This window comes from Coptis chinensis, chromosome 6 (assembly GCF_015680905.1).
Source record: "Coptis chinensis isolate HL-2020 chromosome 6, ASM1568090v1, whole genome shotgun sequence".
NCBI classification, from domain to species: Eukaryota; Viridiplantae; Streptophyta; class Magnoliopsida; order Ranunculales; family Ranunculaceae; genus Coptis; species Coptis chinensis.
Genome location: NC_141461.1, coordinates 10,674,642 through 10,691,405, shown reverse-complemented (window position 1 = coordinate 10,691,405; position 16,764 = coordinate 10,674,642). Strand labels below are relative to the sequence as shown.

The 16,764-nt window shown below is 36.5% G+C and overlaps 1 protein-coding gene and 1 pseudogene across 10 annotated transcripts; one reads left to right on the top strand and one right to left on the bottom strand.

The window, feature by feature from the left end:
* Positions 1–2,018: 2,018 nt before the first annotated feature.
* On the top strand, positions 2,019–4,254 carry LOC147491399 (pentatricopeptide repeat-containing protein At2g33680 pseudogene; annotated as a pseudogene).
* Positions 4,255–7,389: 3,135 nt separating this feature from the next.
* On the bottom strand, positions 7,390–15,006 carry LOC147491398 (peptidyl-prolyl cis-trans isomerase CYP63-like). Of its 10 annotated transcripts, XM_086568944.1 has the most exons (13): positions 14,905–15,000; positions 14,781–14,809; positions 14,109–14,196; positions 13,875–13,979; positions 12,678–12,973; positions 10,090–10,266; positions 9,872–9,963; positions 9,475–9,779; positions 9,241–9,358; positions 8,682–8,803; positions 8,391–8,528; positions 8,173–8,298; positions 7,390–7,446 (listed from the first exon to the last, which is right to left on the bottom strand). In XM_086568944.1, the coding sequence occupies exons 9-12, from the start codon at positions 9,312–9,314 to the stop codon at positions 8,279–8,281; spliced, it is 354 nt and encodes a 117-aa protein (XP_086425070.1). In that variant the 5' UTR covers positions 9,315–9,358; positions 9,475–9,779; positions 9,872–9,963; positions 10,090–10,266; positions 12,678–12,973; positions 13,875–13,979; positions 14,109–14,196; positions 14,781–14,809; positions 14,905–15,000; the 3' UTR covers positions 7,390–7,446; positions 8,173–8,278. The 10 variants fall into 10 exon arrangements, with proteins under 10 accessions (XP_086425070.1, XP_086425066.1, XP_086425068.1 ...); XM_086568940.1 differs by having other exon boundaries at positions 9,872–10,266; XM_086568942.1 differs by lacking the exon at positions 9,872–9,963.
* Between the last annotated feature and the right edge of the window lie 1,758 nt (positions 15,007–16,764).

Here is a 16,764-nt window from a genome sequence, read left to right as displayed (position 1 = left end):
GAAATGAGCAAAAGTCGAACGATTTTTGGGCTAGAATTCCAAATGCATTTCATGCAAATTTAGGAAGAATGACCGAACGCAACTTGACGGGTATGAAACACCGTTGGTCTATTATTCAAGCTAATATCAACAAGTTTCATGCTATTCTTTCTAAAATTCAAGCATCTCCTCCAAGTGGCTATAATGACAATATGATGGTAAGTATTTACTTTTTATTTGTTATTTTGATTAACAAATATATTTTTCAATTCTAATTTAGTTTTTGCTTAATTGGTAGGTTGAAGAAGCAATAAGTGCATATGCGATGCATAATGGGGTTTGGAAGTGGATGTAATGCTATAATATGGTGAAAGACTCACCCAAATGGAAGAGGCTACAGTTGAGAAATGATTTGTATCCCACAAAAAAGTCAAGTCAAACAAAGGGGAAAGAGGTTCATCAATTCCAATATCAATCATGCGACAACTCAATCAATGGATTATGATCCACACCAAGTTCATGGGCTTGAGGATAGACCTCTTGGAAAGAAAGAAGACAAAAAAAGAAGGCAAAAAGATAAAGAAGAAGGTGATTCTAAAGTGGAGGAATCCGCTAAGAAACTTGATGATTTTCTGATGGAACTTTCTAAAACCACCAAAGAAGGCTATGAATTGGAAGCTCAAAGACAGTTGAAGAAAGATGAGATGGAATTCGAAAAACTTCAATTGAAGAAAAGTTCAATGGATTGGAACCTTCAAATCCAAAAAGAAAAACTTCAATTGAAGAAAGATCTATCCGAAGTTCGAGAAGATGAAAATGATGCTAAAAAATATTAGGAATGAAATTAGAAAGATTACCCCAAGACGAAATAAATTTGGCAACTCAAAGGGGCGTAAATTTTACAAAAATGAAGAATCGACTTGGCAATATCACTGGTAGTAGTCAAAGTAGTGCATAGTCTAAATTTGAGTTTATATGTCTTTTAATTTGAGTTTGTATGTTTTTTAATTTGAGTATTTTAATTTGTCTTTTAATTTATGTCTTTTAATTAATGACGTACTTTAATTTAAGTTTGTATTTTAATTTTAATTTTAATTAGAATGTACTTTAATTGAATATTTTCTTTTAATTTAAAGTTGATACTTTTTATCATTCTAAAAAAAATTTGTATTTTCAAAATTCTCATATACAGAAACCCTTTCATAAAACTACAAATACATAGAAATAAACTTGGAACACAAATACATAGAAATTGAAACGATAAATAAACACAAAGTCTAAATGAAGTGCAAATAAAAATAGAAATTAAGTCCGCCCACGCCTACTCCACAAATGCTCGACTAAGTCATTCTTCAATCTATCATGAACAACTTTTGAACGAACCCTCTCGACGCCAGATGCCCAACGAGATAGAACAAAGTGGCGTTCATCTTCAGGAGCACCTTCTCTACTTGGTGTTTCCAAATCAGAAATATACTGCGGGATATCCGTTTCACGTTCATCTTCCACAATCATATTGTGTAAAATAATGCAAGCCCTTATAACAGTCGCCATGTTCTCCAAATACCATAACCTGCACGGATTCGCTAAAATAGCCCAACGCTGACTGTAATATACCAAACGCCCGCTCTATGTCTTTTCTAGTAGCTTCTTGCTTCTTTGCAAAATGTTTGTCTTGTACAATAGTCGGTTTAGCAATCGTTTGAATCAAGGTGACATAATTAAGATAAATACCATAAGCCAAGTAATAGCCCATATCATAATGATGGTCATTTACACTGTAGTTACAAAGAATAGCTTCATCATTGACTATATCATCAAATATTGGTGATGGTTTTTCTGCCACAAATTTCAGGTTGTCCACATCAACGAGCTCACTACAACTTGGAAGAATTTTATGCCAATGCCACGCTCATTGAGCTGCCTTTTGAGAACCAATCACAATTTGGCAGATGAAAGAATGTGTAAGCTTACGAAGCCACCCACATTTACCCAGGACACTTTCTGCAAACTAAAAAGAGCAAGCCTTCCTGCATTAAATGTTATTATCAGGCAAGCACTAAAAAATTTGAATAACAAAAAAAAAAAAAAAAATTGATGAATGAGTACTCAACGTAGCATCTTCACAACACTCTCAACTTACACAAGTAAAAAAAACCTTAAAAAAGGACAAGCATTACACGCCCACATCATCAAAGCAGGTTTACTTAAATCCGACAATTACCTCGCCAACTCACTCGTTAACCTTTACGCAAAATGCAACTTATTAACACAAGCAAAACTTCAGTTCGAAGAAATCCAACACAAAGATGTTGTTTCTTGGAACTGTATAATAAATGGGTATACTCAAAAAGGAGTACATGTAAATGGGTCTTCTTGTTTAGTCATGCAACTTTTTCAAAGAATGAGAAATGAGAATACTTTACCGAATCCGTTCACTTTCGCGGGTGTTTTTACCGCTGTGGTGAATGTTTATGAGGGAAAACAAGCTCATTGTGTTGCTATTAAGACTGGGAATTGTGGGGATGTGTTTGTTGGGAGTTCTCTTTTGAATATGTATTGTAAGGTTGGGCTTGTTTTGAAGGGAGAAAAGTGTTTGATAAAATGCCTGAAAGGAATTCGGTTTCTTGGTCTTCCATGATATCGGGGTATGCGGTGGAGAGAAGAGGTGTTGAGGCTGTGGAGCTGTTTAAAATTATGAGGAGAGAAGAGAGGGAGGAGAGTGAGTTTGTGTTTACTAGTGTTTTGAGTTCTTTTGTTGATAATGAATTTGTTGATGTTAGTAAGCAGATTCATTGTCTTGCGGTTAAGAATGGGTTGTTGTCGTTTGTTGCTGTTGGGAATGCTCTTGTAACAATGTATGCGAAATGTGGGAATTTAGAGGAAGCACTTCGTACGTTTGAGCTGTTAGGTGAGAAGAATTCTGTTACTTGGTCTGCAATGATAACTGGTTATGCACAAGGCGGGGATTCGGATAAAGCTTTGAGGTTGTTTTCTGAGATGCAGTTTTCTGGGCTTACGCCTAGTAAGTTCACCCTTGTTGGGGTGCTTAATGCTTGTAGTAATGCGAGTGCAATTGTAGAAGGAAAACAAGTTCATGATTATATACTGAAGTTGGGATTTGAATCGCAAGTGTTTATAAGAACCGCACTTGTTGACATGTATGCTAAATGTGGTTGCACTTGTGATGCACGAAAGGGGTTTGATCAGTTACACGAAGCTGATACCGTGCTGTGGAGTTCAATGATAGCAGGGTATGTGCAAAATGGAGAGAATGAAGAGGCTTTGGGCTTGTATCGTAGAATGGAGATGGAGGGAATTTTGCCAAATGAGGTAACTATGGCTACTATTCTCAAAGCCTGTTCAAGCCTTGCTGCTTTGGAGCAAGGGAAGCAAATCCATGCCCGTACGATCAAGTATGGATTTGGTCTGGAACTTCCGATTGGAAGTGCCTTGTCATCCATGTATACAAAATGTGGAAACCTCGATGATGGAAGCTTTGTCTTTAAAACAATGCCTGGGAGAGATGTTATATCATGGAATTCTATGATATCTGGGCTTTCTCAGAATGGACGTGGTATGGAAGCTTTAGAACTCTTTGAGGAGATGCGATTGAGCGGTACAATACCAGACCATGTCACGTTTGTGAACCTACTTTCAGCTTGTAGTCACATGGGCTTTGTGGAAACAGGTCAGGGTTACTTCAAGTTGATGGTTGATGACTATGGCTTAGACCCAAAAGTAGATCATTATGCTTGCATGGTTGATCTCCTCAGCCGTGCTGGGCAGCTCCATGAAGCCAAAGCATTCATTGAATCGGTTCCTATCGACCACGGGTTGTGTTTGTGGCGGATTTTACTAGGTGCTTGCCGGAACTACCGTAGTTATGATATAGGAGCATATGCCGGAGAGAAATTATTGGCGTTGGGTTCACCAGAATCTTCTGCTTATGTACTGCTGTCTAGTATCTATTCTTCCATGGGAAGATGGGAAGATGTTCAAAGGGTGAGAAGTATAATGAAACGTAAAAGGGTGTCAAAGGAGCCAGGGTGTAGCTGGATTGATATCAAGAACCAGCTTCATGTATTTGTTGTTGGAGATCAGTTGCATCCTCAGATTAAAGAAATACGTGCAGAGGTAAAGAGATTGACTAAAGAAATGAAGGAGGAGGGTTATCGACCTGTTACTGATTCATCTTTTCATAATTTATCAGATGTTAGATGAAAAAGAATGTTGCTTAACTAACAATATATATACACATTCTTTTGCAAATAACTCGCCAATTCTTTCAGTTCTGTAGCAGAATATAATACTGTAAATTGTGATTTTCTTCTAGTATTAGCCTACATTCCTCTCAATGAATGTGAACAAATTAATAAGGGTAAATGCTGTTTATGTCCCCATAAGGCTTTAACAATTCTTTTGGACCGAGGGAGAGCATGGGTTCTTGTTACAGTATACAGGTCGAGGAAGAGGGAGGACATACGTTGTAACTAGTCCACACAGTAATCTCTACAGAGATAAGTGATGCTGCTCTGCCATAGATTAGGTTTGCCTTGGCGATTGAGTATTATTTGAAGTTCTAGATCTCTTCCATATTTTTCCATAGAGGTTGAATTCTTTTTCTGCTCTTACATCAATCAGGAAGAAATCTCCTTTGACTGTATCGTGATAATTTTTATCTCGACAACACTGTAACCCTGAGGCAGAAGTTTGCTATGTTGGTAGGATTTTTCAGTAGTACGGCACTCTTTCAAGGCTAATCGGTGAGTGTAAACAGAAATGAAGGCTGTATTCGTTACACAAATGTCATACCATTTTGAGGTGGAGACGTGGAGTTATGAGCTCAGGAGGAAGTACAGTACTCGGGAATACGTGACGTGGAACTATCACCTTGTGTATCAAATTGGTCGAGAACAGGTATTTTGCATGGCAAATATCTTTTCTATTTGCATATAGTACTTAATAGTTTCACAAGTTGCTCTGAATGTGGGATTGACATATATAGAAAGGTTCAATTCAGTATCTCCTTTACTTGTGCTTAGACTATGACGTAGTTTTTACTACAGATTGGTCCTTTCTTCTTCTTTCTAGACGCAGTTTATCAACAGCAACAAGAATAGATAGAAGCCTCTATACTCTTGCTGTCGTCCAAATATCACATCTTATTAGAAACATCAAACAGGATTTTCGTTGACAAATAAAGATGAGTTAGTACATCTAAAATTTCCTTTCTCTACCAAAAGAAAAGGATCCAATATAGGGTTAACTAGTATTACCCCCACTAGATGAGCCAATTAGGATTTCCCACTTACTAGAGGGGGAAATTAGGGTCTCACTCTAAGTACACTAAAAAAAAAAAGTCAACTTAGGACCGTGTTTTTTTCTTGTATATTTAGAGAGAGACTCTAATTTCCCATCTAGTAGGCTCATCTAGTAGGGGTAATGTTCGTTAACCTCCAATATATTGTGCACCAGAAGATTAAGGTGGTAATATGAATATTACTCTATGTCACTAAAACCTAAACTGATAAAGCTACTACAACAGAAAAGACATTTAAAATCACCCTATAAGTGATGTCAAAAATATACGACGTCACTTTTGCAAGTGATGTAACTGGTGGCGACGTGAAAAGTCAGGGTTTTCCACATCACTTTTTAAACGATGTCCATAAGTGATGTTACTTTACATCACTTTTTAATTGATGTCCATAAGTGATGTTATAACTTTGCATCACTTTTTAATCGATATCCACAAGTGATGTTATAACTTTGCATCACTTTTTAATCGACGTCCACAAGTGATGTTATAATTTTGCATCACTTTTTAATCGATGTCCACAAGTGATGTTATAACGTTTAACATCACTTTTTAAGTGAAATCAATAAGGCTGATTAACATCACTTCGAAAGTGACATTTCATTCAGATTCCAAATTACTTGTAAAGTTCCACAAGTGATGTTATAATTTTGCATCACTTTTTAATCGATGTCCACAAGTGATGTTATAACGTTTAACATCACTTTTTAAGTGAAATCAATAAGGCCGATTAACATCACTTCGAAAGTGACATTTCATTCAGATTCCAAATTACTTGTAAAGTGATGTGAAATAACTCTATAAATCACTTTAAAAGTGATGTCCCATTTATCAAAATAATAAAAAAAATAATTAAAAAAAAAAACAAAATTGCCAATATCATCCCAATATAATACCATTTTTGTAGTTATTTATCATCAAATAAAAGATGAAATGTATCTTAAAATCACATTCATCACACAAATATCATCTCCAATTACAAATATTACACTATATACAAAAATTGTAACGAGCCAACATATACCAACAAAATCTAATCTAGCATCGAAATGAGCCAAAGAGAACCACAATCACCCAACCAAGAATCTACCACGTACTGGCTTAATGCAATCAATTTAATCCAAGAACCTATCACGACCTAACAAATCACTCTGTTTTCTTTTTCTGCATTATGAAACATTGTACTAGAAAATCAATGCAAATTTTATAAACGAAAATAAATGTATTTAACATCCGCCATAATATAGTACTGAATGACAAAGGAAGTTCTACAAAAGACAATTACTTGTTTTCAATATTACCGAAATTCAGTATTATTCGGATCCTCAATGGCCTTAGCACCAAATCTTTAGTCCTAAAGGTAACAAACGCGATAACCCTTATTTCTCACGAAGTCTTTGCCTTTCATCATCCCGACGTGCAATAGCAAAATGTCAATCTTAAATCTTTATGTAACGGCGGAGGTAAAACCACCATAAAACCATAAACATTACCTCGGTGACTTCTCCTCTCGACTCACAAAAGCCCTTTGGATCCTTCCGGAAGCATCATGTGGAATACCACCAACATACACCTCGAGAACCATACAATCAAATTTCAAAAATGCATCCACCGGAAGGAAAAAACATAGGCAAAGACATATGAAAAAGAATTTGATACCAATAATTAAGTCGAGACATAAGAGGATTATTCTAACATCTCTAAACAGTCCAAGTCATCCAACAAAATAATACCAAAAAAATGAACCGAAGGTAATTGAGCCAATGATATTAAAGAATGAGCAAAGCGGCGCACCGTAAAAAACTAGTGATGCTTACCGGTGAACCCGCAAGAACTCCACATGTTTCTAGATTCTTCACATTTGTATTTTTCTCGGCTAGCCTCGTGAAGTCCTCCATCATTCTCACGGTCAGAAGCATTATCTCATTGAAGTTAGTAAGGAATTCAACAAGCACGCATGGCGGAAGCCTTAAATCTAAATTCAAAACCATATAAGAGTAGAGGAAATATTCGTGAGACCTAAAATAGGAAGATAGTTTGGGTGGAGCTTACAATGTAAGTTCGATAGCCCGATCTGTGATAACTTTCTTTGGTTCAGGTCTTGGATCAGCAACTTTTGAAGGAGATAATGGAAGGAAATTAGCCTGCTGAACTTGTGCGAGAACCGGGGGAGGAAAAGGTTATTATGACCTCCTTGAACTCATCTTAATGCCAGATTTTAACCTAAGAACAAAACTCTAGAAACAAATTTGGTTTGCAGAATTCTACTTATGGTAAAATATGCTTGTATAAAAGTAATTTTTCCATGACATCATTTGTCAGAATTTCGTCCTGTAATTGTTACACATGGGCAAAAATCTGATCCACAAACTAAGTTGGCCCTTGTGATCGTGAACTCAAGTTCTTTCCACACATGAGATTATGCAAACAAAAATACAAACTAACTAAAAATATTTATAAAGAAAAGAAACGACCATAATCATAAACATTGCCAAAATACAAGAGGGCAACTAAAAATATTTTGGGAATAAGCGCCATAATCATAACACCTTGAATATTACACATTGAGAATATAGCATCGAGAAAACCTATAAAACCGATTGCGAATATCAGACATTATCAGTAAAAGTCCAAAGAAAACAGATTATACTGGTCAGGCACCACAAACTCTTGTGCATTTTTAAGAAGTAAAGTTTAATTTCTTCATTTTTTGTAGGAAAAAAATCGCCATAGCCCCACCTAGACAACTTAAGTGCCCTTCCACCGCTCACTTAGCACTTTTCATAACACTGATGCTAAATAAGAAATAAGTTTTAAAAAAAAATAATGCTTTTAGTCTTGGTGAAATAGTTTTGTTTAAAACTCATTCTTACCAGAGCATGCATTGCCCCTGCTTTCTTATGGTGATCAAAGCCTGGTTTTTTCTCACGAGAAACATACACCAGACGAGGTAACTCATTTCCTTCAACATCACAGACGCTATCTTGACCAAGGAAAACCTGTAGTTCCAACAATCAAAAAATATAAGAAGGAGCTGAAAGATTTGATCAATGGAGTAATTTAGCTGAAAGATTTGATCAAGTAGAACTACCATTCCATAAGAGATCGCATGATGAGAACTCCGAACTAGAATCAGATGAACTATCTGACTTAGAACTAGAATATCTTCGTCTTTTCCTCCTCCTTCCTCTTGAAGGCTTCTTAGATTTTCCTTTTCTACGCACAGCACCTAAAAACATTCAGTTGTAACTCATAAGAAAATCTATTATACCACAAATTATCTAGAAACTGAAAAGCTCTATATCTTTAGTGATAAACAATAAAGCTCTATCAGCCAAGCTGACTGACTCCCTCTCCAAAGCAGCTACTGCGCGTATCTTACCTTCAAGAAGTTCACCACAATTGACAATTTTCACAAAAACGAGGTTCCCCTGCTTGGAACCGCTTTCAATCTTTTTCAATGTCCGACGGCCTTGCACAAGCTTCCCAAAGACAACATGCAACCTGTTGAAATCAAAAGGGAAACAAAAAAAAATGCACATATGAGCAACAAACAATACAGACATATAGGATGGGATCTATACAGAAAGGGTTTCGTACAACGGGCACCTACAAGATAAACTGCAGGCAGATATTTGGAACAAATCATTATCAGCTCATCTAGACAGTTCTAACCTTTTTAAAAGTTGTCTATACCTTAAACAACTTTTGAAAGTATATGAGGAGCCAGTATTTCTCAAAATAGGATCCTCTTTTGACAAGGTTAGAAATGTTCGAATGAATTGAAAGCTTATGGGGACATCTCTACGATGAGGAGACCATATCCACCAAAAACCAGCACCTAAGTCAATTTGTAAGTTCACCAACTCACACTTTGTACAAAACCATATGCATATACATCACGTCCCAGTATATATATAGAGTGGGGTACTAAAACTAACCCATCAAGATGGTGTACAGCTCTGAAGGTAATGAAGAACTGAGAGTTATTGCTGTTGGGACCAGTATTTGACATAGACAGATAGCCACGACCATCATGTTTCAAAGTGAAGGACTCATCTGGAAGAATGTCAAAGCAACCACTTGTTAACAAGAAGATAAATATACTGAAAAACCCAGTAGCCTGTTAGAGACTTAAGAGTAACATATGAAAGACGCACACCAGGTGCAGTCACCTAGCCAATTAAGGAAGTGAGCATCCACATATCAATACACCGTCTGATACGGAAGTGACAGGTTTGAATCATATAGACCCAACAAGGAGCATTTTCCTGCTCTCCTTCTTTGGTGACATTTTCCTGTTCTTCTTTCTAGAGCTACAACACAGGCAGCAGCACCATTTTGGCCAACAGTTGCAGGTCTTTGCAGGGGGTTTCTTCTTGGTGGGGGAATCAAATCCATACAAAGCTTGCCTTCTGAAAACACAACCTGTTCCAACAAAAATAGGTCCCTATATGCCATCAAGCCCTTTCATGTTGATCTGCGTACAGTAAAAAACAAGTTATCCATTCTACAAGATCAGGAGAAAAACAAAAACACCAAAATGTGGATGAAGAAAGCAGCATTACGCACATCAAAGAATACAATGTTACGATTTGAATATCTACCATTACGATCAATTCCATCAAACCTTTGAGGGAATTGCACGTAGTAGATCTTCTTCCCTGAAATTGGGTCCATCATAAAGCACATGGCCTCTCTGAGTGCCTTAGCTTACTGTTGTTTATATAATGATCACAGTCTACATTCAGAAAGTATGGAGCATTGGAGATGATTGCTGAGACTCTCACCTTGAGCTGATAATATCCATTAAAGACCTATTCTTCAATGCCAAAGTTCAAGAGATTTCCAAGTAACTCGGAGCATTTCCAAAAGACTTCCAGCAGAAACTTTTTCCTTAATGTGCTGCTGAATTGTTTCAAAATGCTTGGTAAACAGGGCTACCGCAAGTTCAACGAGCTGCTTTTCTGATTCAGGAAATATTACTCGATAAGCACGCATACAGCCTCCACGAAATTACTTAACGGAAGCCTAAGTGATTTTTAAAAACACTATGGTTCATCAGGCTGATCAATATAATATTTAACTATGTGAAATTATAAGGTGGCAGCAAGCATAATCACAAAATAGCCATCGAGTAAAAAGGAGTTATCTGCGACCCATAATAAGATATCAAGAAACCTTTTGAATACCGAGCAAAAAATTGGCATCCTAGAGTCGTTATCATTCCCTATCAATGCTATAAACAGGAAAAGATTTAGCAAACTATTCTTCATGCAATTGAGGAAGAAACTATTTGCTCATGCAACTGAGAAAGATTGAAGGTTCTCGAACAAAATGTAGTAATGTTACCTATTTAATAATTTAATTGTATGGAAACCAGAGAAGTACCAATACAAGTCAACAAAAGTAGAAGCAGAAAGCACCAATAGTCCATTAGCCATATCAAATACAGGGGAGATATTTATCGAAAAATAATAATAATAATAATAATAATACAGGGGAGAGGCGTGCATAGATCGCAAAATCTCTAAGATGTTAGCTCAATAAGGGGGTGAAATGGGTGAACCATAATCCAAATAGTCGACCACCATTATCACAGGATGGAACTAATTTATCAAATCCATCAAACAGTGCAACTTGACTAGAAAGATTAAACTTAGACCACCCAAATGCCCAAAAGATTAGCTGTTGTCTCTATGAACTGTTTTTCTTCCTTGTTTTTTTGATTGGTAAGTATGTTTTGTTTTTCCAGAGAATTAGTAAGAGAAATATTCACATACACCAAAATTTGAAAACGTCCATAGATTGCAAAATCTCTAAAGATGTTAGCTCAATAAGGGGGTGAAATTGGTGAACCATAATCCAAGTAGTCGACCAACATTATCACAGGATGTAACTAATTTATCAAATCCATCAAACAATGTAACTTGACTAGAAAGATTAAACTTAGACCACCCAAATGCCCAAAAGATTAGCTGTTGTCTCTACGAACTGTTTTTCTTTCTTTTTTTTTATTGGTAAGTATGTTTTGTTTTTTCCAGAGAATTAGTAGAGAAATATTCACATACACCAAAATTTGAAAACGTAACTTTTTGCAACAAACCCACGGTTGTATAACAATTCAACCAAAAGTTTGTGGAGTTTGTTGTTACAGCAATCCTGTTCTGAAAGTCACTTCTGTTGGAAGTCTATGAATACAATGTCACAACAACTACGTGTTATTATGGTCATTGTTGAGAATCACGATGGGTTCATATATGTGTATGAACAGCAAGGCAGCTATAAGGGGAGTGTCTTACTATAAAGGAAAAGAAACAAAGTAATACTAGTATAGAACTATCTAACTAATTGACCAGCACAAACAACAACAAACGTTGTTATCATTATGTGGAACTTCTTCTGAACAGTGTTGTCATGGCGATCTCCATGGAGAACACTATTGCAATGCGCTGGATAAGCGCAACCACCTTAGATAATGGCGCACATACTAAGGGCTCAGCATGGCATGCCTTTGTTGCTTTTTCACCCCTCAAAGGTACCCTTAAGATCATTTTTTATTCTGATCAGGACTCTTAAGACTATCCAACTCTCTTAAATAATTATTATTAGTAATAATGGAGATTATCACTTTATGTTTGTTTTAGAGTGTTTTCCCCAGCTTTGAGAATCGTTTAACACAACCTTAACTCGTCTAAAATGGAAGACCAGACTTACAAAAGAATAAAGTTCATCTTATTTATGAGGAACTTCTCTTGTAAATCACTTATCTCTTTACATCTACATGGAGGATAGAACTGGAGACAAAGTAGCAAGTTCATAAGATGCATAATTGCTGATGGTGCAAGTATTAATTTTTGGCACGATAAATGGTCTTATGGTAAAATCTTTATGGCTAGTGCCTGCAGCTAGAGCTATCCTGCAATTCCCTGAGCTATCCGAAAGATAAAAGCCTCAAGTCAAAGTGTCTTTCCATCTACATACAAAGGGCTAAAATGGAATGCTACTAGTTTCCTCTTGAACTTTGGCATTGAAGAATAGGTCTTTAATGGATATTATCACTTGGAAACAAACAAAACTTGGGAAAAAATACAATAAATAGACAAAACACCAGCTGAACTAGTGTACTACTTAATAGACCACACTACACATTGCCCATCAAATGCAAGCTTTTTTAGTTTGACATAATTAGTCTTCATAGTTTGTTATTTGCTTTACCTCGCATCATCTTTTATATCGATCAGTCTATAGTCTCCTACCAAAAGATAAAAGATAGAGAAGGAAACGGGCACATTGCATAACATTGATAAAGCGGATGATGCAAGGACTAAGGTTTTAAGAATAGTAGGAAACACTGATAATATACATGACGAATTACCTGTATCATTCCAGGATGATCCCGGACATTGTTCCCAGGCCATGGTGTTCCATCTTGCATTGTCCAACCCTCTTTGGGAACCTTCTTTACCCCTGCGTCATCGCTGCTTTGAGTGAATACATGGCATGACCTGTTTTTGGCAGATCTTGTGCAGGTGTCCAGATCCTCAGGGAAACCTTCCGACCTGAGTGAGTGACAAATGTTTCATCTGTGCTTTCCAGCTTTCCAGCAACTAACGCAAACAAGTAGCAAGGTTTCTTGAATGGGTCCTCCCCGAGAACATAATGTCTACCACCCTTCAACAGAATGAGACAACAATTAAAGTGAAAAAACTTACATGAAGATGATTTAGTTCCAGTTCCAGTCCATATTCCAGAAGAAGTTAAAAATACCTCAAGTTCTCCTTGTTCAATTAGGTTCCCATTTGATAACAGAACTGGATACAGAGAATACAAACTTCTCCATCTCATTGCCACATTGAGTATGACTAAATTTTGGGAGGCTTAAAACTCTTCTAACTGATAAGTCCTTAAATGTATTCAAATAGATTCCAGAAGTCTAGGCAGCTTGTTCTCATTCAGTAAAGCAACCAACCTATTTCCTCTACCAGCCGTTAAGCCCACCCAAGGGGGGGAAGTGTCCTGGGTAGTGAGAAGGGCTTAAACTAATTAAACAGTTCTCTCTTTTCTCTCTGAACTTTCTTCTTCGACACTTCGTTAGCAATAATATAACTTAACTGTTTTGAATAATACTGAAGAGTGCTCTTTAGAGTTTTATGATCAGACGTTTCGGATTGATGCAGAATGTGACAATTGGAGGCTGACAAAAACAGACAACCACAGCGTGAAGGTAAACTATTGATGACACCGACCATACTCAAAACAGAATAAAATCTGGAAGAACATAGCATGATCCTAGTATTTTTCCTAGATGAATTGGATCAACCGAAGTGGTAAGAGGTAGGAACCAAGAAATTGGCACAATAAAAGGTCATGCAAAGGAATAGGACCTTTTACCTGTTGTGCCGAAAGTGATGTGCAGCAAGAAAAGAGAAGATTGCTCAGCCTCAATTAACACTATAACATATTATCTTCATAGAAACTGGGAATCCACTTTTCAGGCTTACTTCAAACAGATGGATGCTAGGTCTCAGAAATTAGAACTGCCTACAGGATTCACAACACAAGGAAGACTCACCCGAGAATGTACATGTCTGCAGGTTCTTCCAAACAAAGCCAGCCATCAATCTCAAGATTCTCACCCGGAGGTCGTCCAGCAACATTCCACGTACCTATCATTACCCTATGGACCACCAAAATCACCGATTTCATAAAAGACTTAGTAAGGCCATCTTATTATATCAAATCAATGGTTCAAATATTTCACCAATAGAAAGAATGGAAGCCTAGTAACACATATTGGCATTCAGACCTCACATCCTTTGTGTCTATGTACTGAACGCGTAGAGTTTCAGAATTTCTTCTTTTTTTTCTTAACAGATGTCCCTTTAGTCATATCCCTGAATAGATCAAGTACAAAAGTTATTAACATGACTTTGAGTACATAAACAGTCCAATTTAGTGTATAAAAAAAGTAACCCGTCTCAGTTGGATACTTTAAAGATTAACGGCAGTAATAAGACTATTTGGATATTATCAATGAAATATATGGGAAAAAGGAAATTATGGTAACCAAAAGGTTATTTGGTCTCTTTCTAATACTAGCATGCAAGTCTTTTTGAGACGACAACTGTAAAGTAGAAAGGCAAAACACTAAAGTTTTATAGATGTGAGGCTGCTTTAAGCACCAACTCCGCTTATAAGATGAACATGATTCTAAAATGAGAAAATAAAGGGGCGGAGGGTGGGTAGAACTGTCTCTCCTGTGGAGCAAACATGGCTGACTACAAGTATGCCATATAAAGAGGTCTACTTTCACATATCCGTCATCGCTTTCTATTTATCAGCTTCAATTCGACAACTATATGTTGCCATGATATCAGGGAGATCCTAACAAGACAAATTGCATACCTTGATATATTTAGAATAGATCAACAATACTAGCAATCGGAACCATAGAATTAGTTTGAATGATAGAAGAAACCTGATAAAATGTGATTTTCTGGAAACTCTCTGCTTCACATTCCGAATAAAAGTAGTTAGAACTAATGAGTAACAATATTTGGTTTTGACATAAAAGGAAATACAAAAAAAGGTGAAATAAATACCGTGTTACAGCAGTAGATCATCTGCTTCACTCCCAAACTTTGATATATTTTAAAAAGAATTTTAATTGCAATACCCTATACTCTTCTCTTTACCCTCCTCCTTTATCCGGGCTTGGGACCGGCATTGTAAAGCTAGCGACAACTTTACAAAGGCGGAGTTAAAAAGTGTTGGCCTGCAAGAAGCAATAGAGAACAATCAGTATGGATATATGAATAAATGATCAGTTCTAAAGCCTGCAAACGTATCAATAACAAAGCTAAGAATAACAAAGAAAACAGATACATATAGCACCAAGTGGAAGAATTTAAACCATTCACCATTCATTGAGTCCAATTCCAACTAACACAACTGCCCAAACACGCATAATTAAAAGGTCTTCAAAATTTAAGTGTTTTCAAACAACAAAAGACTAGCTCTTAAAATTGAGTGCACATCACAACTTAATTAAGGAATTGGTTGGCCAAGCCACAAAACTAGAGACAGCATCTTCTATCGTCTTCAAAGCGTTATTCCCCCTAACAAGTAGCGCATCCTTTTGAATTGCAACTTCAACAGAAACCTTTGAATAACCGGGGCCTAAAGGCTTAGTATGCACTGTAGTTGCTGTTGGATCATCAGTATACCACAATCCTTCTGCCACGACATCTTCAGGAACAAGTCTAAACAACTTGCACTTCACAACTTTGGATTTAGTACCCTGTATGAAAACAAAAAGATATACATACATGACTCTAGAAATTCACATGTTAAATGAAATAGCATTTAGCAAGGATAACATAATGAAATCAGATTTTGATTGCTTTGGGGCAGATGGACTTTGATGGTCACGTTGAGCCTGATGAGTAGGTCTTTGCGTAGATACAACTTTGGATTTAGCCCCACCCTGTACGAAAACATGAAAGGGAAAATATAAAAAAGCAATGAAAATTTCAAATTTAATGAAATAGGATTTAACATGGAAAACTTACTGAATTTTGATTACTTGGGGCAGATGGACTTTGGTGGTCACGTCGACCCTCAAGAGATCTTTCAGTAGACACATCTTTTGATTTAGTCCGTCCCTGTACGAAAACATATAAGGAAACAATAATATAAATGTAAATCTAGGAATTTGAAATTAAAAAAAAAAAATAGAATCCAACATTGTATACATATAGAATTCAGATTGTGATTGCTTTGGGAAGATGGACTTTGAGGGTTCATTGCCACCTCTGGAGAAGGTTGAACAGACGAATGGTTTGGCTGAAAATAATTTTGATGTTAGTAAATCAAAACAAAAGTATATATGGAATCCCCAAACAAATTGGAATACCTCTTCACTATTCAATAGTTTGGCAACAAGTTTCTTGATAGAAGACATTTTTTCCAATACATCATCATATTTCTCCACGCAATTCACTCATCCTCCCATTGCATTGTTGGATACCATACAAAGTAGATGGAGTAACTCCATATCCCCTCCAGCAAGACGCCCATTAGGATCGGGGACCTAAAACTTGTGAGAGGGCATCTCCTCTTCCACATTCTATATCACGGTCTATTTCATTCAACTTATCCTATAACAAAGAACAACAACAACAAGAATAAATAATATAATTAGAGTCGCATGGAAATCGAATAAGCATGCCTTTTATCTTAGAAAATATTTTATGAACAGTGAGCGACATACTATTTTCTCTTTAGCAAACTCATTTCTTGGTTCTCCATTTTTCCTCTTGTGGCCTGCAACCCATACAAAGTACCTCTTGTAACAGCTTACCAATCTTACCCTTCCGCCTCTACAAAACAAGTAAATAAAACATTTCACATATATATATTAAGTACTCTTAAGGGGAAAAATCTTCACAAGTCAAAAATAG